The 26,705-nt window shown below is 37.4% G+C and overlaps 1 protein-coding gene across 1 annotated transcript in view; it reads left to right on the forward strand.

Annotated features, from left to right (window-relative positions):
• The window catches only part of MYO6 (myosin VI), a 108,001-nt gene that overhangs the window by 61,729 nt on the left and 19,567 nt on the right, over positions 1-26,705 (forward strand). The window contains exons 14-25 of the mRNA XM_082669164.1: positions 1,073-1,164; positions 3,658-3,730; positions 5,296-5,423; positions 8,440-8,535; positions 8,812-8,985; positions 12,354-12,392; positions 14,442-14,535; positions 20,552-20,682; positions 20,770-20,847; positions 22,648-22,777; positions 24,507-24,597; positions 25,304-25,454. Of these exons, the coding sequence (XP_082525290.1) occupies positions 1,073-1,164; positions 3,658-3,730; positions 5,296-5,423; positions 8,440-8,535; positions 8,812-8,985; positions 12,354-12,392; positions 14,442-14,535; positions 20,552-20,682; positions 20,770-20,847; positions 22,648-22,777; positions 24,507-24,597; positions 25,304-25,454 (1,277 nt within the window). The remainder of the gene's footprint in view (positions 1-1,072; positions 1,165-3,657; positions 3,731-5,295; positions 5,424-8,439; positions 8,536-8,811; positions 8,986-12,353; positions 12,393-14,441; positions 14,536-20,551; positions 20,683-20,769; positions 20,848-22,647; positions 22,778-24,506; positions 24,598-25,303; positions 25,455-26,705) is intronic.

Consider the following 26,705-nt stretch of genomic DNA (forward strand, 5'->3'; position numbering starts at 1 on the left):
TACTGCTGATACAGAGAATTAAGTCATTAAAACCATTGGCTCCAGCCAGTGGACCTGGGTACAGGTTGACCTAGCACACAGGCCAAACTCATTACTATGTGTAAAAATTCATCATTAGTGTTAGTTGTCAGCAGATAGCTATTTCCAATTAATTTCCACCAAATGAGTAAGCTATCAACATAAATATTTGAGAACAACTATGGAGGTATATAACCAGAAATGAAATGAGTCACTGATATCGGAATGCTGCTTTGTTCGGAATTACCGTGTTGTAAAAATCTCAGAGTACTACGTGTTGTAAAAATCTCAAAGTAAGTCTGACGGTTTTTTACATTGGGCTTTATCAATGTGGGCATTCCCTCTGTGCAGAAGTGGTGTCCTTCGTAATTTGTTTGCATTTGTCAAGGGAAGATATGAGTGTTTGCATTTGGGAGGGGCAGAGTTTTGTTTTCGCTGTAATACATATTTTTAAATTTACAATAAAGCATTACCTTATGATCAAAGGTAGAGAAACACTCGTCACTGACTTAAGATTTCGTAATCTTCAGACATTTGTTTCCTAGTCTGCACCGTTTTAGCATAACACTCACATACTCAGAGTCGTAACATTTTAGAGCTACAGGGATCTTAGAAATAATGTAATACAATCCCTTAATTTTAGAAATGCATTAGTATCCATAATATTTTTTCTAACTATAATTTTACAGATTATATAGAAAAATATAAAGTACTTACATTTTAAGTCATTTTTCTTCTTTGATTTAGATTGCTTTAACACCTGTGCTTTAAAAATCTTTACAAGTACTTATATTTTACATCTTTTACTATATGACATTTATCTTATCTGACAAACACCTTTTTGTCAAGCAAAGGTATTTTTAATACTTAATTTTAATGCATATAAAAATTTAAGTCTTGAAATAAGAGCATTTGGGGAGTATGGAACAATTATATGTATAACTTTTAACCTAATGTTAAATTAAACATTGATACAATAAAACTTTATCCTTAGTTAAATTTACTAATGTGAAGTTGATCTGATGATGACTCTTGATTCTGGTTTTGTTTTCAGAGTACTTTGAACGTAACAGTTTTGAACAATTTTGCATCAACTATTGCAATGAAAAACTTCAACAGTTTTTTAATGAAAGGATTCTGAAGGAGGTAATTGCCATGCAATTTAGATTTGAGAACCGCATTAAGCTATTTTAAATTTCAAGGTACACAGACATACTGCAGTTAGCCCGATGGATGGGGTGTGATGTAAGGTGGCCCAGGGAATCAGAGATGCCCAGTGTGGGCCCCAGTGGCACATCAGAAGTGTTAATGGTACAGCTGAGGCTTAGGGACCCAGTAAAAACTCTAATAGGCACCTCCTCAGAAGTGAATGTCTCTTGCTTCTTACTGGTGACTTTTACTAGACTTGAAATTCTGCCTGTTTCTTTTCCTCATTCTGTTGTCTTCACTCTTGCCACAGCCAAACAGTAGTCTGCTCCCAGCCCTGACCTGGGCATCTCCCTCTATTCCTCTGTGTCTCCGCTTCTGTCCACTCTGCTACCTGCTCGCCCTCTCTCCGTATGGCAGGAAAGCCACCAGGCCAGGAGATTCCTTGGGGCCGCTGGCCTGGCCCACCTCCGGGCAGCTCTTTCCCTGCCAGGATACCTTGTGCACTGCCAGTGGCCTGTCAGTGGGGTGCTTTTGTCTGGACACCATCTCCGGTCCAGTAAGGACTTCCTTCCCCTGCTTGTAGTAGATGACTGGTGGCCTACACTCACGCTCTCAAGTCTAGGAAAGTTCCTTTGTAACACCTCAGAGTGCACAGTGAATAAAAGTAGCTTTGGATCAGTGGATTTGTGATTAGGCTAACCATTTTTTACCTTGTATTTTGAATTCTCCACCTACTACCCTCGTCTTTCCTTCCTTTGAGCCGTTTGAGATATGTCTTACTGAATGAAGAAAGTAGAGTTAAAGGGAACTCAGAATTAATCTGTTAATCTAGTGCAGCCCTTTGTTTTACAGATGAAGAAACTGCAGAAGTTCAGTGACTTCTGCTAGTCTTAACCCTCCTTCCCGGTTGCTGGCTCACAGCACCGTTCCCTTGGTATTAGCACCGCTGTGTTCTGAGTTCCCCACTGTCTCTGGACTTGAAATGTGAAATATTTTCTTTCCTGTTCCCATCCCATTCATCTTTCCCCCATTTTTATGGTGTTTTGTCTTTATGGGTTTCCTAGGACATTCCAACTTTTGTACCTTATAATATCTTATATATTATACCAATTCTGGCGTAAATAAAACAGGTTAAAACAAGTACCTCTCAGTTAAGATAGTTTCTCTGAAAAGTTTCATCTGGCAGCCATAGTCCTTTCATTACTGTGTGAAGTTTCGCATGTATGCTTCTCACTTAATCAGCCTTAAATCTTCCCTTCCACACCAACCCAGCAAGCTTTAGTAGAAACTACATGAAGAGGAGACAGTGCCTTGATTCATGTTTATTTTTATAATAATTCCTTAAAGTAAATGTGTGAATTTCAAATTCAGATTGAGTTCAAGTAGACAGTGCCTTCTAGAATGACAGAAACCTTTTCTAAATAGTACGTCTCGTGGGAGGAAATATTCAAACATTCAGGGGGAAAAAAGGTTGAAATATACATCACCCTAAGCTCATTGCGTTGCCCACCCATCTGTGATAAAATCCCTCCCTCCTCCTTTTTCTTTTTAATTTTAAGAAGATACCAGAATTACATCCAGGAACTTAACTTTGATTTGTAAATTATTCTTCTAAATTATGTTTATTTTCCCCAATGATATACTCCTCATATATATCACTGTGTAGATATTAGAGCCCATTTGCAGTTAATTGCTCTTTCCTTAACATTAGTGCTTGTCTATAAATGTTATAAATCTGCTCTACCTCTCTTTAGACGATGATTGAGGGCTATTGAGGATATATAATAGGAGAGACAAATTTCATGTCAGCAGGGAGCTTGTTTGTTCAGCTGTTTTTTAAGCTTTTTAAAATTATCAAAGCAAGTTATGTTCCTCTGTGTATTCCAGGGGTAAACTATGGCCTTCAGGACAAACCCAGCATGCCGCCTAATTTTACAAATGAAATTTTATTGGAAGACAGCCATGCTTCTTCATTTACTGTTATCTGTGGCTGCTTTCGCCCTGCAGTGGCATAATTGCACAGTTGTGACAAAGACAGTATGGCCCACAGCTGGAAACATTTACTGTCTGGCCCTTCCAGAAAAGTGTGCGGATCCCTGGTCTATTCTACTGGGAAGTTTGGCTTTAGAATCGCTAAAAATGTTTCAAAGCCCTGGTCTTGTCTTGGGTTTGAATGGTTATAAACAGATCCCTGTGTTTGTGCCTGGCCGCCCAGCGTATTTCGGGAAAAGCGTGCTGATCTGCAGGGGGGAACACTTCCACATAATGTGAATCATGTTATGTTGGCCATGTAAGTTTTCATTTCGCCTTGCTTTAGGGGCAAGGGTTTTTCTTCCCTAATGTTTGTTAAGACTTCTCAGTCCCCGAATCAGCTGGTGTGAGCCTTGTACACTGACTAATCAATAAATGTTATGATCGGATATGGCACAGTGAATCCATTTCCTATCACACAGTAGCTCCACATCTATGATTATGATTATTTCCTTTTAGGAACAAGAACTCTATCAGAAGGAAGGTTTAGGTGTGAATGAAGTACATTACGTGGATAACCAGGACTGTATAGGTACGTATTTTTTTTTTGCTCTACTTTTGGGAAATGTGGGAAGATACAGTGAATGATTTCACTAGTAATTTTTCTGTGCTCTGCTGGTTATGGGACTTGAAATTGTGGTACTTGAGAGAGGTTTTACTTCTCTAGTACTGCTAGGAAGTTATTTTTCCTATGAAGGCATCGAATTCAGCTATATTGAAAGTTTTCGTAAAATTCCTTCTATCTACCGTGAGGGATATTTTCTTTCTTAAACAGTTAACGTGAATAAGTTAAGGAGGACACAAAATTGCTTAAGCAGTGAAGGGATTTCTTATCTCGTGTGAGGAAGCCCGAGGCGTCTGCCAGGATTTGGCTTTGCGCGTCTGCAGTTCTTTGTTTCTATTCTCTGCACCCGCACCCTTTGGCAAGTTGGCATCACAAGTTGCAGTGTCCCATCCAGATAGCACCCTGCAGCAGGAGAACAGGGTCTCTGTTTTCCTTGTCTGTTTTTATCGGTAAAGAAGCCTTTCCCTGTCCCACCCAGGGAGTGTTCAGTCTGCCTTTTCTTTCCCACGCATCTCTGAAATCAGCTGTGCGGCAAGCCTTGCTTTGAAAATGGAATCCGACAGTTGAGTCAGTGACTCATGTGCTAGATTTGGACAAGATAGTGTAATAGTAATAACAACAACAATAACAATAATAACAGTACTTTACATTCGTGTTACTTCTCAAAGCACTTTCACATCCTACCTGGTCTACTCAGCATATCCCCTCACACACCATATCCTTTCACAGAGGTATCTTGGCTGGAACTCCTCCCCTTCCATTTCCCCTTCAGCCCACTTGGGTCGTGCATCTATCAGAGCACTCTCAGTTATAGCTCAGTTAGCGCGTCCCCCTCCACCTCTATTAATTGCCCAAGAAGCATCATTCTCTGACCAGTGCAGTCAGAACCTGGATTTCTCTTCCTATGTCCTGCGGCTTTTGGAGTCTGTCCCAATTAGCACTTCTGGATTTCTCTTTCTATGTCCCGTGGCTTTTGGAGTCTGTCCCATTTAGCACTTCTGGATTTCTCTTCCTGTGTCCTGCGGCTTTTAGAGTCTGTCCCATTTAGCATTGCTTATGTATTTAAGCAGCTTACATTTTCTAGTTATTTTGGACAGGCAGGAAATTCAGAAACATGAATGGAAGGAGCATAAATTTGTGCTGTTACTGACGTTTTGCTGGAAAGGTTTTGAATCCATATCTATAAACAGTTTCAAAAAGCTAAGCCTGCAAAAACGTCTGTAGTTTTACTTCAATTTGAAAATAGATGTCATGTGGGAGAGGAGGTATTTCTGGCTTACAGATGGAATGGTTATTATGTTAGTCGCTTTCTTTATGCAGTGTTTTTTCTAAAACCTATATTAAATATATGATGTTATTTTCTACTAAATTGCAGATGTGAAACAAAATTCATCTGCTCTCTGTTGCTTGTGAGAGAATACAATACTTACAGGATCATGTTACATTGTTTCTGATCAGTCCTCAAAATTTGTGATCAGTAAGTTTAAAATGTTATGTTTTTCATCCTGTCATATTCTGATTTTTTGAAATAGATTTAATTGAAGCAAAATTAGCGGGAATACTGGATATTTTGGATGAGGAAAATCGCCTTCCCCAGCCAAGTGATCAACACTTTACGTCTGAAGTTCACCAGAAGCACAAAGACCATTTCCGACTCTGTGTGAGTTTGCTACTTCAAAATTGAGCCTCTGGTGGGAAGAAAACCTTTTAGAAACATGTACTAGACATTAGATATTAGGTAATTAGAATCGTAAGTTATGTAAGACTTTGAACAGCTATAAACATCTTCTTAATCCAGCACAGTATCTTCTATAGATAACCATTTAATTTGTATCTATATATTTTTGCTGCTGCTGATCTATCTAATCAAGGCGATTTTAGCTGGATATAAAGTACATTTCACCTATCTAAAACGTATAAAAAGGTTTACCTGTTTCTTCTTTTTTTTAAAGAAGATGTTGTGGGTAGGAGTTTATTAATTAATTTATTTATTTTTGCTGTGTTGCGTCTTTGTTTCTGTGCGAGGGCTTTCTCTAGTTGCGGCGAGCGGGGACCACTCTTCATCATGGTGCGCAGGCCTCTCACTATGGCGGCCTCTCTTGCTGCGGAGCACAGGCTCCAGACGCGCAGGCTTAGTAGTTGTGGCTCACGGGCCCAGTTGCTCCGTGCCATGTGGGATCCTCCCAGACCAGGGCTCGAACCCATGTCCCCTGCATTAGCAGGCAGATTCTCAACCACTGCGCCACCAGGGAAGCCCGGTTTACCTGTTTTTATGTTCTCCCTTCTGAGTTAAGTGGCCATGAGTTGCTCTGTTTTGTATCATGTGACCTTGGTCACTTTCCAGGGGTTAGCACCTCGAGTCACAAGCAGCTACCTGTCTGCAAATTTGTAAGACCAGCAAAGCTTGTGGCTAAGAGTCTGACTGGTGGAAGCAATTCATTTAGTGATCGGTAAATTGATTTTGATACTCTTTCCTTGGGAGTTTTGAATGGAAAAATGTACTCAGAGAGGGTCATAGAAGCTGCAGCAATAGAAGAATTAGCTAAAGGGAAAAACAGATACAGAAGGCAATAGAAATAAATGAGAAGTACACTTCTGAAAGGGTCAGAAGACCTGGTTCCCTAAACTGCTATGCTTGACTACCTGCTTGTGGCAGTGAACGGTAGGGCTGTTTTCCATAAGGCTGGAGTGTGCAGCTGTTGAGGTGTTTTCCGTGTTCACCTAGCTCTGGGTTCATCTTTATACTCAACCACCATCACCTGAGGTAATGCAAGCACAGCTCCATCCTTGCACCCAGAAAGAGCTGACTAGCACAGAGAAATGTGGATGTTAATTTTACCCACGAAGATAGGTGCTGCCTCATCTTAGAACAACAAAGAAAGGAAGGAAGGAAGAAGAGAAAAGCTGCTTAGAGTGGCAGCTGCCTCCTGTACTGTTGATTGTTTTGAGACTGTAGCATAGTATAACGTTCGCTGCTTTGATGGGTCCAGGAGTTCAAGTGAATGAAAGCAAATATTCTTGTTTCCATACATCATTAACTAAATCAAGAACGTGAATAGGTTGAAGGCATTGAAAAGCTGATATAATTATGATAACCTTCTCTGGGGACTGCATCTCACAACTCCCTGCTCTGTTGACTTGGAGTTCTTCTGTATCCTTAAATAAGTCTGATGTGGAGGCTGCCTCTCTCACTTCAGTGGAGATAGAAAAAAGCAGTCTGCGTCCCCAACAAAACTTGCTGCTAAGATTAAAGACATACATCTAGTCCTGTTTATTCACTGCTCTCTGTGAAGACCAGTCTGTGGATGCATGGTTACCTTTACCAAGAGTACTCACTGCTAGTCAACAAATGATGACCAGGGTTTCAGAGACATATAGCTCCAAGGACAGCAAACTAAAGCATCAGGAATGGACTATGGCCACTTTCCTCAAAAGAGAACAAGAGCAAGACAGTAAACTCTGAGTTGTACAGATCGTTACTTTTATTGTATGTCTTTGAAAACAAAATTATTAATAACCATTTTTTGAACCTTTAGCATGTGCCAGGCACATTCTAAGAGTTTTGCTTGAATTACTTTATTTGGTCCTCATGAGAATCCTTTGGGGTAGCTCCTGCTTGCATCCGCCGTGCTAGAGGTGAGGGGATGGGCATGGAGAGCTCAGGTGACCTCCCTGTTTAGCATAGAGGGAAAGTGTTGGATTTGGGCATCAGGCCGGCGTCTTGACCACAGGGTCGCCCCCTGACTCGTGCCGGCCTGCTGCCATGCAGAGGGGGACTCTGTGATCTGCTAGCTCTCTCACCCAGCAAAAGCCTGGGAAGGTTCTGATGTCTTAGCTTGTTCATTTTTGAATGAGATTGTCTTTCTTAACCTTAGGCTATTTTGAGGGTCAGGAGTGATCTGTTATTCTGGAAACTTTCAAATATGATACCAACATGAGCTATTACAATTAGATAGTACAACCGGAAAAGGATTTTGTTTCCTTCATATAGATTCAGGCTCATTGTGTAGACGTGTTAGGGTGTATGGTTTAAATCAGTAGGTGAGTCCCTGTGCTGATTTTGGGTGTTTCTGTAGAACAGTGCTTCTCGACCTTGGCAACACCTAGGAATCACCTGATGTAAATGGTGTAAGAGGCTTAAAAGTTCTCCTGCTGATTCTAGTTCAGCAGCCAAGCTCAGGATCCACCACTTTAAACATAGGCATTTAACTTTACAAACCTCTGGTCCTTTTTTCTTTCCTAAGAGATTATAACCAAAAATATATGCTAGATTTTACTGGTACTTTAAGGCTTATTTAAAAAGCAGTATAATTACATAAAGTATGAAAACTCCCGTTATAATTTTAAGTATTTCACATGCCAGATGTTTCCTAAAGGAAGTTGTGTAGTGTATATATATATATATATATATATATATTTTTTTTTTTTTTTTTGGCGGTACGCGGGCCTCTCACCGTTGTGGCCTCTCCCGTTGCGGAGCACAGGCTCCGGACGCTCAGGCTCAGCGGCCATGGCTCACGGGCCCAGCCGCTCCGCGGCATGTGGGATCTTCCCGGACCGGGGCACGAACCCGTGTCCCCTGCATCGGCAGGCGGACTCAACCACTGCACCACCAGGGAAGCCCTGTGTAGTATATTTTTGATAATTTAATAACTGGTGTGTGTATCATTTTTCAGATTCCTAGAAAGTCTAAGCTGGCAGTTCATAGGAACATCAGAGATGACGAAGGCTTCATCATCAGGCATTTCGCAGGGGCGGTGTGCTATGAAACAGTGAGTATAACTTTCACCGGGAGAAAACCATTTGATGTTGAAGCTGCGCTGTGCAATATGGTAACATCTAGCCACATCTGGCTATTTAAAGTTAAATAAAATTTAAAATTCAGTTCCTCAGTACACCGGCCACATTTCACGTGCTTGCTGTCCCCACTGCCTGGTGGTGGCGATATTGGATTTCCGCAACCTCAAAACAGTCCTATTGGACACCACCATGGTAAGGAATATTATCACAAGATGGACCGAATCATTCCTGTTTGCTTTATTTTTCAGACTCAATTTGTGGAAAAAAATAATGACGCTTTACATATGTCTCTTGAGTCCTTAATATGTGAATCCAGGGATAAATTTATCCGGGAATTATTTGAATCATCCACAAATAACAACAAAGACACTAAACAAAAAGCAGGAAAACTTAGCTTCATCAGTGTGGGAAACAAGTTTAAGGTATTTGTGCTAAATGTATTACTTGAATTTTTTTCTTACTGCATTAAAATTGTAATTGTTTTATACTCTACAGTGGATAGTGTAGATCACTGTGAGAAATCCCACGAGTGAGATTCAAGAGCAGTCCCTGAACTGTTGATGTTTGTATGCAGAATAACATAAGATAGGCATAGTAATTGACCATACGGAAACCTGGTAATTTTACGAACGTGCTCTTTCTTGTTTCTTTAACATGTCTGATTGCTTCTCCTCATGTTCTTGCTTCTGTTTACTGTCTGGTTGACCTTCAAACCTTCTCTTTCCCATGTGTTTTCTGTTTCCTTCCTCATTCAGCAGTTTTGTTTTAGCTGGAGTAGTCCAGCTCCAGATGGCTAGAGGGGACTAGTTGAGTTGAGAGAGGAAAAGCAGGCACTGCCAGGGCCTTCAGGTAAATGATCACCTTCGTGGACTCCTACTTACAGAGTGGCTGCCGTGTTAAAAAGAGCCCAGCTCGAGTTAACGATTTCATTTTGTGATTCATTTTTAATGTGTTTTCTCTCATAGTGCATTTTGGGTGTGCATATTACACTAAAATTTGATTAAAGCTTCTAAGAACTTCTGTAAAAGATAAATGCTTTGTGTGGCAGACCCTTCAAATTGCTTATTTGACGTTGAAGAACACTTCATTTGTTTCATTAATTTCGGATCAGGAATTTATTCTTTGGGGTCTGATAAGGAATTGTCACATGATGTGCCTTAGAAATGCAACACTGCTATTTGGTTCTAATTGCTGAGTACTTTGCATAGAAAAAGATAATTTAAAAACTTTGTGCCATGTTTAATGAATAAAAAATTATAATAAATCAAAAGATTTATTATAAAAGATAATAAGATCAAAGAAATAGATCAAAGATCAAAGAAATGGAATTAATTTCTCTCTTATACATTTCCACAAAGTCTTTTTGTTCTGTTTACAAGAAAACTACATAGGCCTTTCATTATGTGTACTTCAAATATTAAAAATGATGTAATTAGGAACAATATTTAAGACTCAGAATACTAGGATACTAACAGTGTAAGCTTCCTGAAATCCCTTGTGGATTGAAATGGGCTCTAAATAACTAACTTGATAAAATCATGTTTATAAAACAAAAGCTGAAACATAGATATAGGAGAATTCCGCTTATAACACATTTTTTCAAGGAACTGAATAAAAAGTTTTAAACTTTATTGTAAGTTATATTCATTAATTATGAGCGTTTTCTTCTCTTGACAATACTCTTTCTCTTATTTGGATATTCTTAGATTCTTAAATAGACATCATGGTAACAGATTGGTTTAAAATAGTACATTAGCCTGAATGAAACAGATATCATTTATTAAGTATTTTCCTAGTGTGATATAGTAGTATTGCTGGCAAGAACATACTTGAAATTTTAGACAGTATAAATAAAATAAAAAACATTCTTAAAATTCTTTGGACTAAGGTATTTTATGTTGAGACTTTAAGTGCCTTAAAATTGCTTATATGCAATACAATGTATTTTGCCCATCAAACTGCTTGAAAACTGTAACTAAAAGATGTAACATTGTTAATAATAAAATTTCAAAATGTTTTTATTGAAATACTTTGAAATGAAATATTAGTAGTAATTCTTATTTTTAAATATAGTAGAATAGCTCATTAAATTCAAATTCAAGTTATGGGAGGCAGTAAAACAACACAGGCTAGCATTTACAGTAATACTTCAGTTATCGAACATGACCGAGAATCAGAAGTTTTCCACTGAAAAGTGACATTTTCAGGTTATTGAAGTAGAACTCTTTTACTATTAGTGTTTTAGAAAAAGTAATTCTTTTTGATGAAAATCATATTCTTTTATTATATACATGAATAATTGTATGCTTTGAAATAAAAATAAAATACAAGTAAAGCATGCGTTGCATCAGGCTATTATGCCTTTTGGTCTTTGACCGCTGTTCTTTGGTAATTGACGTTCTTCCCTCTTCTCTCAGATGCTATAGTTTATTCTTGCTGCTTCTACTGACTTAACTTTTTGTCCATTTTTTTGGACGAATACTGTGCTATGGATTAGGAAGCGTGGGCTTTGTCACAGTTGTTTTCTTTCCAAATTAGTGGCTCTTACCCTTGCTTTTCATTTGTGTGCTGGTCTAGACTGGTTGAGGTTGTCAGAACTCTGTCAAGCAGATCAGTGGGGTATGACTGTATTTTTTTAATCCAGTGAGAAATTCACTCCGTTTTTATAACTTAAGCCTATAATGTCTGAAGTGTACTGTAGCATCACGCTTAAGAGAATGAGCCTTGGTGTTAGGTCCTTGTTGGAGTCTTGGTTTTGCCATTACTAGCTCCCTGATCTTGGCAAGTGATTTATCTCTCTGGGCCTCAATGTTTTCACCTGTAAAATGAGTCTACTAATATATCCTTAATTAGAGTTGTGGTGTGGATTAAACATGATAATGCCCGTGAAAAGCTTTGAGCAGTGTCTGACTCATAGAAAGCATTCAGTAAAGTATACCTATTATTATTATTAAGTATAGCTGTGATTGAATAAATATGTTAATTGAAGAATTAATTAGTTAATTTCTCTTTTGTTAAGTAGTACAATAAGCATCCCAGTATAAAATCAGCATAACAATTTAAATAATTTACTTTGCAGAGAAGTAAAGCAAATGCATGATTTTAATGTACTGAACCAGAGTACATTAAAATCACTTAATATTATTAAGCAAAGGAAAGGTCCGTAACTACTTGTACTGTCCATTGTGAAACTTTTTCTTGAGAAAATTGTCCTAGCCTTTAAAAATAATTGAAATGTGAAGTTTTAAAATAGTAGAGAGGGTTTCTACAGGTAGGCAGGTCAGTTTCATTTATGAAAGGTGTTATATAAAACAACCCTAATACATAGCATTAGTGTATATTTTAAACACGTTTTCATTCTTAATGGAGCGTGACACAAGCTACACCCAGCTTGCCACGAGTTCACATACTGCTCCGTTGATCCCTTATTGAATGCATCCCCAGCATTTTCATTTACTTCTTGCATTGCCTGTATACCTTTTCCTTATTCACCCCACCTGCAAGTGTGCATGTATGTTTTCTAGTATTGCTAATTTTCAGTCTTTTAATTGTATAAGTTCTGTATAAGTAAAATAAGTTATTGTCCTTGGCATCATATATTAGCCATACATTTCTGCATGTTACTATCTGTTAAAGAGATTGTGTACCAGAAGCTGTTAAATTGTAATGTGTTATATATATCAGTGTTATTGCATGTTATTTTATTCTAATGTTGAAAAGCTAATATTTACTTATGGTATTACATACTTTTGCTCTTTGAAATAATGAAGTGATTTCCTTTCTTCTACAGACACAGTTAAATTTGCTTCTGGATAAACTTCGAAGTACTGTGAGTACACTTAAAAAAAAAACCCACAGGGTTTTTTGTTTTTTTGTTGTTGTTGTTTTTTCCGGCTGTGCCGCAAGGCACGTGGGATCTCAGTTCCCCCACCAGGGATTGAACCTGTGCCCCCTGCACTGGAAGTTCCGAGTCTTAACCACTGGACTGCCAGGGAAGTCTTCAAAAACAGGGTTTTTAAATGGTCCTCTTAAAGTATTATTCGTAATTACTCAAATAAGCACAGTAAACCTGGAATAATTAGAAATTCATTTTAAACCAAATTTCATCATTAAAAAAATCAGTTTTTAAAATGGTTGTCATTTTGGTTAGTTTTTTTCTGAAGAAGGGTCAAATATATATGTGCAGTCAAATTGTTTTATAAATATATAGAATTCTCTGAATGTTATTAAGATTATCCTGTAGCTTCAGGAAAGTGAAAATAATTAGTTATCATAGGGAAGGAAAATGTATTTTTTAGGATTAAAGATAACACATATAATTCATTTTCATTTTATTACTCTGGTGGTAACATTCTCTAACATGACAGTGCTGATATGGAAAAAAATGGACATAGTATTTTTATGCCCTATTATAGTGGCAATATTTCCTAGGAGCCTTTTTATTAACTAGACATTTTAATTCTCTCTGTTTTTTAAAGAAAAATTCACCATAGAAAGAAATTTGATACGTGGGTTATATAAATGAGGCATGATTTCAAGAGAAGACTTATTTTTTAAGCAAATCCACAGAACTTAACTGATTACTCTTTTCATGTAGTCATTTGAAAGCCAAATATTTATTGTCTCTGTGCTATTATTGCTTAACTTATTGTTAGATTTGTTTTGAAACCATTAAGAAATTCTTTTAACTATCCTCATTGTTTGCAAATATTTCTCTCTTAAGGACAGACCTTTAAAAACCAAGTCTGATGAGGAGGTATTTTATTTTTATCACCCAAATATAATGCTACTGTAAAATGATTAGGTTATATTTGTGATTTTTAAAAAAGGCATTTCTAAAAAGTGTTTGCAGTGAGCATCATTGTTGACATTAACTATTCACTTTTGCAAGTTGGCTACTTGGAAGCAAAGCTGTTATTTGGATGTTTAGTGTATTAGCTTCAGTTCCCAACAGTTTCACTGGGTACATAGCAGTATTGTCTCTGTCTCATTCAGCAAAAATCTGATAACGGATTGTAAATGAATGCCTTTAAGCTTTTTAAAATACATATCGTTTAACAAACAAAACTTTAAAATGTGCAGTGGTGCAGCTCAGGGACCTACTGTATGTTTTTAAAATAGAGTGATGAGAAAGATTGACTTTTTTTTTTTTTTTTTTTAGCACTTTGGCCTAAATTTTAAGAGGCATAATTTTATGCCATCTTGTCATAGGGCAATTTTCTTATCACAGAAACACAGCATATAAATATATTTAAATGTAGAATAAAATCACATGTATGTCATGCTGTGAAATGTATTGTTTAAATATGTTGAAATATTTTACTAGGAGAGACTTTTCTTTTTACAGTAACGGTTTTTTGGCACTCAAATCTAAAATGTATTTTTCTAATATTAGTATATAAATGCTTTACATTATAAAAGTATGCTAATGGTCTTAAGTTCCTTAGTGATTATTTTAAAAGAGGTTCAGGGCTTCCCTGGTGGCACAGTGGTTGAGAATCTGCCTGCCAATGCAGGGGACACGGGTTCAAGCCCTGCTCTGGGAAGATCCCACATGCCGCGGAGCAACTGGGCCCGTGAGCCACAACTACTGAGCCTGCGCATCTGGAACCTGTGCTCTGCAACAAGAGAGGCCACGATAGTGAGAGGCCCGTGCACCGCGATGAAGAGTGGCTCCCACTTGCCACAACTAGAGAAAGCCCTCGCACAGCAACGAAGACCCAACACAGCCAAGGATAAATAAATTAATTAATTAACTTTAAAAAAAAAGAGGTTCAGAAGTTAATGATAATATGCTCTGAAAGTAGCTGGTATTCATAGAAATAGAAAAATAAGAATGCTATATGGATCATTTTTAAAAGTACCTTTATTATTCTAGGGAGCAAGCTTTATTCGTTGTATCAAGCCGAATTTAAAGATGACAAGCCACGACTTTGAAGGAGCTCAAATTTTGTCTCAACTTCAATGTTCAGGTATTTCTCTATTTTTGTAATCTATATCGGGGTGTGTCGAGAGTCTTAGTTCAAATAAAATTTAATATATGCAGTGTTTTCAAATAATTCACAACTATCTTGATTATTTTTAAGTGTGGTAAGACTTTTATATTTCCTTTATTTATAAGAAAAGAAGGGCTAACAAATTATTTGAGCAGTATTGGCGTAGATGTTTTACATCATTGAGGTAAAATTTATAAAAACTCTTCAGCTGCGAACCCAGGTCTCCCTTCGTGGATGCTTTCCGTGGCCTTCTCAGTCCTGCAGCGGTTCGTTCCCACGTAACTGGGTCAGGCGGTGGGTTTTGGTGTCCTTTTTTTTTTAAAATTAATTAATTAATTAAATTTATTTTTACTTTTGTCTGTGTTGGATCTTCGTTGCTTGCGCAGGCTTTCTCTAGTTGTCGCGGTGAGCGGGGGCTACTCTTCGTTGCAGTGCGTGGGCCTCTCATTGCAGTGGCTTCTCTTGTCGCGGAGCACGGGCTCTAGGCATGCAGGCTTCAGTAGTTGCAGCACTGGGGCTCAGTAGTGACTCGCGAGCTCTAGAGTGCAGGCTCAGTAGTTGTGGCGCACAGGCTTAGTTGCTCTGTGGCATGTGGGATCTTCCCGGACCAGGGCTTGAACCCGTGTCCCCTGCATTGGCAGGCGGATTCTTAACCACTGTGCCACCAGGGAAGTCCGGTTTTGATGTCCTTGCTTCCCACTCCACTACTTGTAAAACAAAAGAAAAAAAAAATCAACACAATACCCTCGGCTTCTGTGGAACTTTTCTGCACTTGGTTAAACTATCACTTTCTACCCCTCACCCGGCCACATTCTGCCCGTGCTTAGTCACCCAAGTCTTGGGCCCTGGACTCCCTGTTTTCCTTCCCCGTGCCCATCCTCCATCCCTCCCACACCACCCCTGCCTGTCCAGCTGATTCAGGCCTGGGACACTTCCGGAAACTCTCTTGCCTCCCCGACTCATCTTGCTTCTCTTAGAGGCGGATTTATTAGAAAGCTACTGGTCGCTTTAGCTTCAGGGTGGCTTATTTAAATGAGCTCCTATCAAAACCCTGAACCTGATTTTGTATGCTTTTGTAATTTCATACTTTTTTTCTTAAAGTGCCCTCCCCTAATTATATAAGCTTCGGGCTCCCCACAGCTACATCTACCCTTGACCCTTCTCACAAAACCTTAGCTGTTTGTGAATCTAATTTTGTCCTTTGTCCTCATCTGCACAGAGAAAGTAGGCAAGATAGATTGGCACTGTTACAAATTCATGATCACTAACCTTCAAAGGGCTCGCATTACCCGCCCCACCAAGTTTCCCTGGCCAGCAGGTTCTGTTTCTCCCCGGACCCGTCAGACCCACCCTGCTCTGCTCAAGTCTCCGAGCCTCTGCTAACAGGCAGCCTCACCTCTTTTTACTAAAAAGCTGAAAGCCTTACCTGTGTGCCACCAAACACTTCTACCTGCACAACTGCCCTCCTGGTAGAAAGGAGGAAGTGCCTCTCTTCCTCATTGAGACTGGAGTTCTTTGGATCTATCCCTTCCTGCCTTTTCATTAATCCTCAGTATTGATGATCTGTATTGAAGCTCTGAGAGGGTTTCAATCCCATCGAAACCTCATCTTCACTCCCTCTCACTGACACTCCCGTCCAGCTGCCTCCCTATCTCTGGCCTCGCTTTCTTTTCTCCGGTTTTTGCTTTTCTCTCCAAGAATATTCTCTTCTTGCTTTCTCAGTGTCCTGCCTTCCACTTGCTCTTTAACCCGAGGGAATTCAGTTTCCAGCAAAATAATTCTTGATAAGGTTTCCGGTGATTCCCTTGACCCTGAATCACACCTTTCCTCAGACCCTCATCTCAGTGGAGTTCGGCAGCATTTGCCTCTACCCCATCCCCATAACATAGCCTTTCCTCAGCGCCTAAAACAGCCTGTGTCCCTGCCTCTCCTTTGAATTCTCTGGCCATTCCTGCCTCCTCTGCAGGGTCATCTTCTACCTAGATATTATTTGTTAGAGTTTTTTAAGCTCTGGGTTAGGCCTGTTCTCCTTCTTGCTCTTGATCAGTGCTGTTCGGTATAACTTTCCACGGAGGTGGACATATTCTATGCCTGTGTTGTCCAGTATGGTAGCCACTAGATACTTGTGGCTGCTGAGCTCTTGAAATGTGACTAGTATGACTTAGGTACTGAATTTTTAATTTGTATTTAGTTTTAATTTTTAAAAATTTAAATATAAATAGTCCCATGTGGCTAGTGCAACTACAGAGCATGTGCCTAGCAACCGTCACACTGGACAACCTAGCTACATATTCTCAATATAAGTCTCCCCAAGGCCCTTTTATATGACCTAAAGAGTGTGTCTTTTACTCCTCCAGATTTACTGAGATATAATTGACATATAACATTGTGTAGGTCCAAGTTGTGCAATGTATTGATTTGATACGCTAATGTATTGTAAAAGGATTGCCACCATAGTGTTAGCTAAGAGTCCCATGAGGTAATATAATTACCATTGCTTGCTTGTTGTGAGAACATTTAAGGTCTACTCTCCTAGTAGGCAGTGAGCCTTAGTACTCCCTAATCCAAGCTGTCACCATCTTTCACCTGGCTTTTTGCTGAAGTTTCCTAAGTATTCTCCTCACGTCTGCTCGGTCTCTTCTTCACATACATCCAGAATTACTGCTTTACAACTCGAATCTGAGCACGTCTTTTTATTGCTTAAAATGCTGCAGTGGCTTCTGATTATGATTAGGGTAAAGAGAAGAGTCCTCGTAGCTTATGAGGCCCCATATGGTCTGGCCCGTGTGTCTATAACCTCCTCTGTTTTCTGTCTCTCCTCTCCATTCTCCAGTCACTCCGGCCTTTGCTTTAGTTCCTTAAATGCTCCGTATTCCCTCTGTTCATGGGGCCTGTGCACATGCTGCTTCCTGTATGAGAAGCTCTTATCTCCCCTTTGTCTTATTTTTCACATTTGCGCTTGGTTGTCATTTCTTTGTGAAAGCCTCCAACTAGGAAGGGGGCCTGAGTAAAGGGTGCCTAGCACCATCATTTCAGTCATAAATTTTATTTATTTTCTCCTTTCTCTAATCTGTAAACCTCTCGAGGGCAGAAACTGTGTCTGTTTTGGCTTGTATGCATGTTCCTGCTTCCTGGCAACGCAAAGCATCTACTAGACTTAGTAAATATTTGTTGAGCGAAATGCACAGTCTAGGAAATAAAAAGATTTATTTGTGACTAATTTTAACAAATACTAGAAAGTTAAATAAGTGATGTCTGTTTTATTCCTACATATGTATAGATGTATTTTTGTAATATTTTCTTCAGATCATTTTTACTTTGACTATTTTTCTCATTTGAATTTCTCTTTATGATTTGTTTAGCCTAATATAATGTCATTTATTTCCTTAGTGAGCATCCAGTGTCCTGGCAAGTCAAGTGTGTTTAGATTTAGCTATGTATACCATTAGATTAGCAGAGCGTGGGCTCACTGATGCTTTAGCTGGGATTCCTCTTTCAGTAAGCAGTGTATTTTAACATGTTAAGATCTGTTGGCAGTTTAATAGATGCCACCAATTCATAATAGTCTGATTTTTTTATAGTACTTATAATAGTAAAATGGCATAGAATTGGTTCCAGTTATGTGGCTAGGTAATGAGAAAAAGCAAAAAATACCAATGACTGGTGGAAAGAAAAATAATTACGAAGTTTTCTAAAAAAAAACAACATTTAAGATTTGATTTCTATAATACTTTGCCTTTCCATTTCTGTTTTTTTCTAATTTAAGGAGAATTAATTGAGGACAGCTTTTACTAAAGCGTCTATCTTCTGATCAGCCAACCCCAGGGCAAAGTGGGGGAAGGTGAGAGAAGGCAGGTCTTCTTTCTTTAACCTCGGGGCTCTGCTGCCCGTCTGTGGTAGCAAAGAGGGGTTCTGAGGATGACCAGCCGGGACTGCAAACCTGGCTCTTCACCAGACTCCCTGAGGAAGCTCTTCACCAAACTCCCCGAGGAAGAGCCAGGCCATGGGAATCTCTAGAAGGGAGAGTACTTGGTTTGGTGATTTTTACTTTTTTTAAGCATCAAAAGATCTTTAGTGTAAATTAGCTTCAGGTGTGGAGAAAGCAGCCATAGACTTGGTAATTTGTTAAGCTCCATGAAATTCTTAGTGTACTTCAGTGAGCCTAGTTGTCTGCAGCTACAGGGCAAGCCAAGGGACTCAGAGGTTGGGATGCACACATTTCTAAGGGTACTTGTTTTTTTGATATAAATAAAATGGGCAATAATTGTGACAATATCAACCAAACCTTACTTTTATTTCTCCAAGCAGAGCCAAAAACTAAATCTAGATCTGAACTCTCCATAGGAATAATTGCATTTATATGTTCCATTATATTAAATTTAATTTAATATTATGTTTAATTTAATACTAAACCTTGTTTAATTATAATACATATGTTATACATCATAGTATTATATATAAATTATCTATTGCATATAATATATATTTATCATATTTAAGTTATAATAGCTATATATGTTCACTGTAACAAAAATGAAATGGTACAGAATAATATAAGTAAAAAGAAGTCTCACTTCTCAGGGGTGACCATTTAACTCTGTGTCTTGGACATATTTTTCATACTTGTTAAACCTCTGCCCTGTTATTTTTAATAAATATATCATATTCTATCATATGGTTATAACATAATTTAATTGTTATTAAATTATTGGAATAACATAATTTAAAATATTTAAGTGATTTCTGTGTTTTCTATTACCAACAGTGACCCAGTGAACATGTAGAGACCTTCTCTGTGCATATCTTTGCCCACATACGTGACAAGTTGTAGGATAGATTCATCAAAGTGGAAAATAGTCAAAGGGATAGATATCTATTATTAACACTTAATATTTAATAATATAAATACATATTCCAAACTGCCATCTGAAATTGTTGCACTGGTTTACTCTCCCACTAAGCATGTATGTGCGTGTTTTCCTACACTGTCATCATCCCCAAGTACTATTGGGGTTTTACATCTTTGCTAGTCAGATAGGTTAAAATTCAAGCTGATTGCCTAGAGAGGCTATCTTTCCAATGAGACTATTTTAAAATAAAAATCCACTCATTTAAAAATATTTTATAATTTTATTTTGCTAGTTTGACTTTTTGACCAGCAGAAATTTATTTTGGTGTAAGGAGTGAGGTAAGGATCTGATGTTATTTTTGTTTTCTAAATGTCTAGCCATTTGTCCCTAACACTTTTTATTGAATAATCTTATTTTCTTCACTGATTTAAATAGTCCTGTAGACTGAAATCCAGGTCTTTCTATAAACAAAAGTCCTGGCATTATCCATAGTAGTTGAGCCTTTCCCTATTTTATGCTTTTCCTGATGTGAAAAGCTCACACTGACTCAAGGCTCAAATTAATCACGTAGTAGAGTTATACTGAATATAGGTAGTCATCCTATAGACGCTTTACCCCAGTAGACTATTTCCTTTGAGGGGTGAGTGAAAGGGGGTCTTTATAATGAGAAAGTGTGCTCTCCTCTCTTCTCCGTTTGCTTGAAGCACTGGTGAGAATCGGGGAATGTGTTTGACTTTGTGTTGGAGACTCTTACCGGGAATCTTGTTCCAAAAGCAACCTCGGGACTTGGAAAATAGCCTGATGCAGGTCTTTGCCTTGTATACCGCGATTGTGACACAAAGGGTTCCAGCAGAAAAAAAAGATACAAACTACATTTGAATTTTTTAGAGACCAGTCGTTTGTCTCTAGAAAATAGTTAGTCAAGCTAGTTTTAGATGAAATTTGGCTACAGTAGTTTTTAGGTGGTGGGTAAGCTGGGACATATTGAGTATAAGTATGATATTTTCTATGTAATATTTCATTGCTGATAATTTCTGTAAATTACCCATTTTAATTTATAAAATTCTTTGATCATTTGCAAGTTATCCTTGGACTTCTGCACAGTGATTGGCAGTAAAACTTCTGTTTGTTTATGAATGTAGGTATGGTGTCTGTTTTGGACTTGATGCAGGGTGGTTTCCCATCGCGAGCTTCATTTCACGAACTCTACAACATGTATAAAAAGTATATGCCAGATAAACTCGCAAGATTAGATCCAAGACTATTTTGTAAGGTACAAACACTACCTAAATTGAGATGTCTTAGCTATACACTGTCTTTCTTATTAATTCCTAATTGGCATTTAAATTTCATTTTTCAGGCTCTTTTTAAAGCTTTGGGCTTAAATGAAATCGACTACAAGTTTGGGTTAACAAAAGTATTTTTTAGACCTGGCAAGGTAAGTACATTTTTATTTTAAACTTTAACATAATTAATATGGATAGTCGGAGTCAGTGAATATTTTTAAGTGTTCAGTGATTTATGTTATTCTTAAAGAGCATGCATATGTGTATGATACACACAATTTTCCCACTGGTGAGAAGTTTACACTGTATAGTACTCTGTACAGGGTTTGTTTTTTTTTTTTTTTTCCAGCTTTGGAAGTATTGGAATCAGAGGATTGTTTAGTTGAATTTTTTACTTAAATAAGGGTTAACCTGAGATACTTCTGTTTTAAACAAGTTGAAAGCTTTTCTAAAACATATTCAGTCTTCAATAATTAAAAAATTCACAGCACTTTTGAGTCTTCATTGTGAGAATGAGATCTCTTAGAGCTTGATAGATGTGTAACATACAGAAAATTGGACTGGAATCTGTGCGGACTTTATCAAATCGTAGAAGGAATGACTGTATAAATACTTTTGTATGTAACATAATTTTCTTAGGCTACCCATAGTTTTAGTATTTACAGATTCTTGTACTAGTCCTGTACTAGGATACAAAATGGAGTTATAGAATATTTCATAACTAAATATATACAATACAGAAATACTTAAATGCTCTTCACAATCTGTTCATAATATTTTCACCATTCCTGACTTCTTTAATATTGATTGAATATTGCATTCTCATAATTTTAAACACAATTGTTATTATATAATAGACAACTATACTTGTTTGACTTAGCAGAATCGTTAATAAATATCTCTAGTTCCTTGAAGGCTAAATTAATCATAATAAGTAAATCTGATTTCACATCTTGGGGCATGAAATGAAATCTGTGTAATGCATTACCAAATGTATGCACTTTCCTGTGAATATTTTTACTGCAGAGAACTTATATGATCTCCTATAAAAGAAAAAAAGTTAAGAATATAAGTATTCATAGTTGGCTTAGCTGTAATCACACGTATTTATCATAAACTCAACATTTCTCATTTCAGGACTGTAGTAATTAATTTAGAATTAAGAGCTTGGTAGAGAAAGCACTTGGTCTTATTTGCCTCTAGAAAAATTAATCAGTCAGAAGGATACAGTGAAAGCGCAAGACAGATTTTCAAAGATCTTTAATCTCATTATATTACCTTTAATTTAATTTCGATTATAAGAAGCTGTTATTTTGATAGATGTGTGACCTCTTCAATATACTGTAGTGGGATATTTGGTAAAGGATAGAAATCAATATGTAATTCGGTGGTAAATTGTGGAAATAATGCATTTTCTTATTTAATAACCTTGTAGATGTTTTATTCGTGTTGTGTGTCTCTTAGTAGCAGTTTCTTATCTCTGGCCAAAATAAAGGTGGGGATTGGGCGAGACACAGTAGTTGTGGTGGTACCTGATTTTATAGAGCTGACCTTCACTTCTCCAGTGATCTCAGAGTAAGGATGAGCCAGTTCAGAGAGACAGGAGACCTTTTTTCATTCTTTTTTCCATAAAACCTTTCGGCTAACCATCTGCAGTGGTCATTTAAGATTCTTTTTCTACTTTTCCTGTTGAGTCTGCTAACTAGCAGTGAGTAACCCCCGCAGCCCAACCACTGCAAAAAAGATCCTGGAAGAAGGAGGAGAAAGACAGCAAACTTCAGCCAAGTGTGCTTGGTTTGCTGTGTACCCCGCTGAGACATGTCTGTGTAATAGGCTTGTGACCACTTCCAGAAAGCTAGATTTTGGATTTGAGTTACAGTTATTTTGTATCTCTCTGTGTGTTTAAACACATCTGTCTCTTGATACTGTTAGCCAATGACTTTATCTCCTAGTTTGCAGAATTTGACCAGATTATGAAGTCCGACCCTGACCACTTAGCAGAGCTGGTCAAGAGGGTCAATCACTGGCTCATCTGCAGTCGCTGGAAGAAGGTTCAGTGGTGCTCACTGTCTGTCATCAAACGTAGGTGTTTCCTTCCACTCCGAGATACGCAATTATTTTGGAAATGAACTGGTTTGTGGAATGTTATACATTTGTCTCAGTGGTGAGCGCTAGACCGTGCTAGCTCACAGGGACCGTGTTGCTTATTCATGCTGTGTCCCTGGTTCCTCCCCTAACGCCTTACATGTAGTATGTAATAAATTAGTACCTGTGCACTTTTCTTTTTTTTAAGTTTTTTGAGTGTATGATACTTACCTTCTTTAATCGCATGCATTATATGATAATTAATTTCATCACGACCTAAAAAAAACCCCAGCACTCACTATCTTGATTCTTCCCCCCTCCCCTCCTTTCCTCTCCCTTTCTCCCCTGCTCCCCACACCATACCCCAGTCTCTCAGACTAAAACCAGAACTTTTCTTTCCGCCCCCATGGCATCACCAGAATACACACGCTAAAAGTGTCCCAGTCGTAATTGTCTCTTCTTGTCCCTGAAATCATGCCAGTCAGCAAGCTCTGTTGATTCCCCCTCCAGACACTGTACATTCTTTACTCTTTATTGCCACTGCCTTACTGGAACCCCTCTCCCCAGCCTGCATAGTAACTTCAGTGGCTCCCAAACTGGTTTTCCTGGCTTCCCAGACTTATCTTCCCAGAGTCTCTAACTAAAAGCCTTTGATTACAGCTTCCTTTAATAAAGGGCAAAGTCTAAAGTCTTAAAATATTGTAGCAACTACTTATCTCTGACCCAAAACAAGGATGAGGGACAGAATAATTTTGGGTTACCTGATGGTCTATAGCAAACCTTTAGTTGTAGGGAGTATCGTTAGTAACTTGATTGAATTTATAATCCCCCGCCCCAGCCATACCCTCCACAGTACCTGGAACAGTGCTAGGCACGTGAAGAGGATTCAGTACATTGCTGCTTATTAATAAAAAAAAATTCCTTTGACCTAATGAAAAGGAATTGTGCAAGCAACGTGCATGCTATCATGAGGTCTTTTGTTAGTCAATTGTGATATAAATAAAAACAAAACTATAATAATAAAAAGACAACAGAAGCTCTTCTCCCATCACTTTCCAAGTGAAATATGAACATACTTGTCACTATAGTTAAATGCCTTCAGCTTTAAACATTGCATTATGATGGAAAACATATTATATTAAAATTATTTCTACTGTCCTGTTCATTTGTGGACTGTGTTGTGCAGTGGTCAAGTCAGTAAGTAGACAGGATCTTTGCAGCATGTTAATGGGGAACCTCTGAAAAAAACGTCTCCGGGTCAGATCAGTCTCGGATATCGACTAACTGAAGTTAAGTAGAGTCCTTTATTGTAGGATTCTTAGAGGCCTCACTCAGTATGTTCATTGTGAATCTCCAGAAGGAGGTGTAGCGCATAGCTTTTCCTGAGTTCATTTGACAGGTGAATCCTTTTTTCAAGACACGCCTGTTAACATTTCCTAGACCAATATTACCTAGGACAATTTGGGACGCATTAATGTAGCATAACAAGGAGGTAATATATTTAAAATGTACACCTAGCCATATACATGATATGCTTTTTATTTTAAGAAGTATAAAGAACTAAAGAAATGTTAAACTTGCCAGTTTTGATGTCTGATATAATATGTTCATCAAGATTTTGTGTTTCTTGAGAATTGCTTTGTGGAAATGAATGGTTTTTAAAAATCCTGTATGTCTGATTTAAACTAAATAATTTTCTGTCATTATATTTTCCTCTTACACATAGTGAAAAACAAAATAAAATACCGAGCTGAAGCCTGCATTAAAATGCAGAAAACTGTTCGAATGTGGCTTTGCAAAAGGCGACACAAACCTCGGTAAGATGAATAGAGCCTAAAGAATCCAAAAAACCTATTTACCCTAATATAAAATGGCATAAAGTCATAATGAAGAGCAGTTTGCATACTCACAGAGTTTCCTTTTTTCTCATGTTCTTTGTAAAAGATGTATTAGTCTGTTATTCATGTTATTTATTGGACATTAGTTAATTAATTGCTTCATTAATTCATTACTTGCCTCATTCTATAAAAGGATTTGAAGTAGCTTAGAAAAATGTAAACGCTGTAAAAGGTCGAAAGAAGCTGTTTTATTCTGATTATTTTAGTGCCTTGAGTTTATTGATAAATGTCAAATTGACATTGTTTTTAAAAACATCTCATTAATATTTTGACCATAATTTTCAAGATTACCTGTAGGAATTATATTGTCTCACGTCAGTTTAGTCTTTATTTCTTATTTGATTCTACTCTTTTAAGTTTTTCTGTAATTTGAATTCTCAAATTTTTCAGTGCAAGTATAGAAGGCTTAAGTCTTGCTGACACACATTAATGTCATTCACATCCATATTTGATGATTCCTTTTACCCTCAACAAAAGATCTAAAAAAAGAGACTATTGAATAACATGAAAACAGAAGTGAAATACTCTGTTTAACAATATGTTTGGTAATTTATTAAAATGAAAAGTCTGTCTGCAGCATTCAGTGGTGAAATTAAACTCTGATGAAGTGTTGTTATCTTTACAGCATTGATGGCCTGGTTAAGGTGGGCACGCTGAAGAAACGGCTTGATAAATTTAACGAAGTAGTAAGTGCATTGAAAGATGGAAAACCAGAGATGAATAAACAGGTCGAGGACCTTGAAGTTTCTATTGATGCTTTAATGGCCAAAATTAAGGTATGTAATTTTAATCCAAATGACTTTGACCTTTGAAAATAATTTTTAATACCTTTTGTTATTGGTATTGTCCTTTTTTTAAAGATACAAAACGTTACAGATGTTGAGTCTCAGAGATAAGTGATGCTCAACATATTATTTACTCTATATTTGAAAATTTTCATAGTAAAAAAAGAGAAGACAATTTTTGTGCAGTTCATCTGTTGCTAGGAAAGATTTTTCCAAAATACTAACTAAAATACTATACTCTGTTGGTAAGCTTTTGCAGAATCATTACTGAGAGAGGATTAATGCATATTAATTTTGTTTCATCTTTTTCTACTTTCAGAAACTAATTTTTAAATTATAAAAGTAATGTAATATTATTGAAAATCTGGAGAAAATCACCCCCAAATCCTTACCCCCCCACACGCTAACACATTGAACTATTATACTGTTGCATATTCCTCTCAATCTTAGTTTATATGTACATATTTTTGCATAGTTCTTATCATGTACATTTAATTTTGTATCCCTCTCCTTAAGTGCCTCATTCCTGTTATTCCGTTAGCTTCATATAGGCTATATCATAAATTACTTAACTGTTATGAAGTAACAGTTTTCCTCCATATTTTGTAGCCAAAAAAAGGGGGCCTCTTTTTTTCGGTTTTGATTTCCATTTGATTACTAGTGGGACTGAAAATTTTTTCTGTGTGCTTGTTTGTTAGTTATATTCCATCTGTCTATTCATATCTTTTTCTGTTGTACTTTAGGATCTTAATGTTTTTCTCATCTACTTTCATAATTCAGTGCAATTATGTGCAATATAATACCTCAAAGCGAGGCTTTTACGATGTTTCTACAGATATTTTATGTAGACAATGATGAATCTTGGAGGAAGAATGGAGAAAGAAGTCAAGAGAAAAATGAAAATGCTTTGGATAGCCTTAGCTGATGTTGCAAATCTGTCAAGAGCCATCCCCATTTATGTGGTATTAAATCAATTAAAATCAACCCAGCCACATTTAAGAAAATCATCCATCAGTTTTGGGTGTAGTTGATAATTTCTTAAATATTCCTGAGGTATTATTTGAACACTATTGTTAAAGAGTAGTAAACTCTGGCAGAATTAGCTAATCATTCCTTAAAAAATAACTTTGAACTACAGTGTATTAGTCTGTGCACAGTACACCCTTAAATATTTGATTACTTGATTGATAGGAAATGGACGCAAATATTTGTGCATAGAGATAACTTTAAAAATTTTTTTGA

This window comes from Grampus griseus (assembly GCF_964374135.1).
Source record: "Grampus griseus genome assembly, chromosome: 13".
NCBI classification, from domain to species: Eukaryota; Metazoa; Chordata; class Mammalia; order Artiodactyla; family Delphinidae; genus Grampus; species Grampus griseus.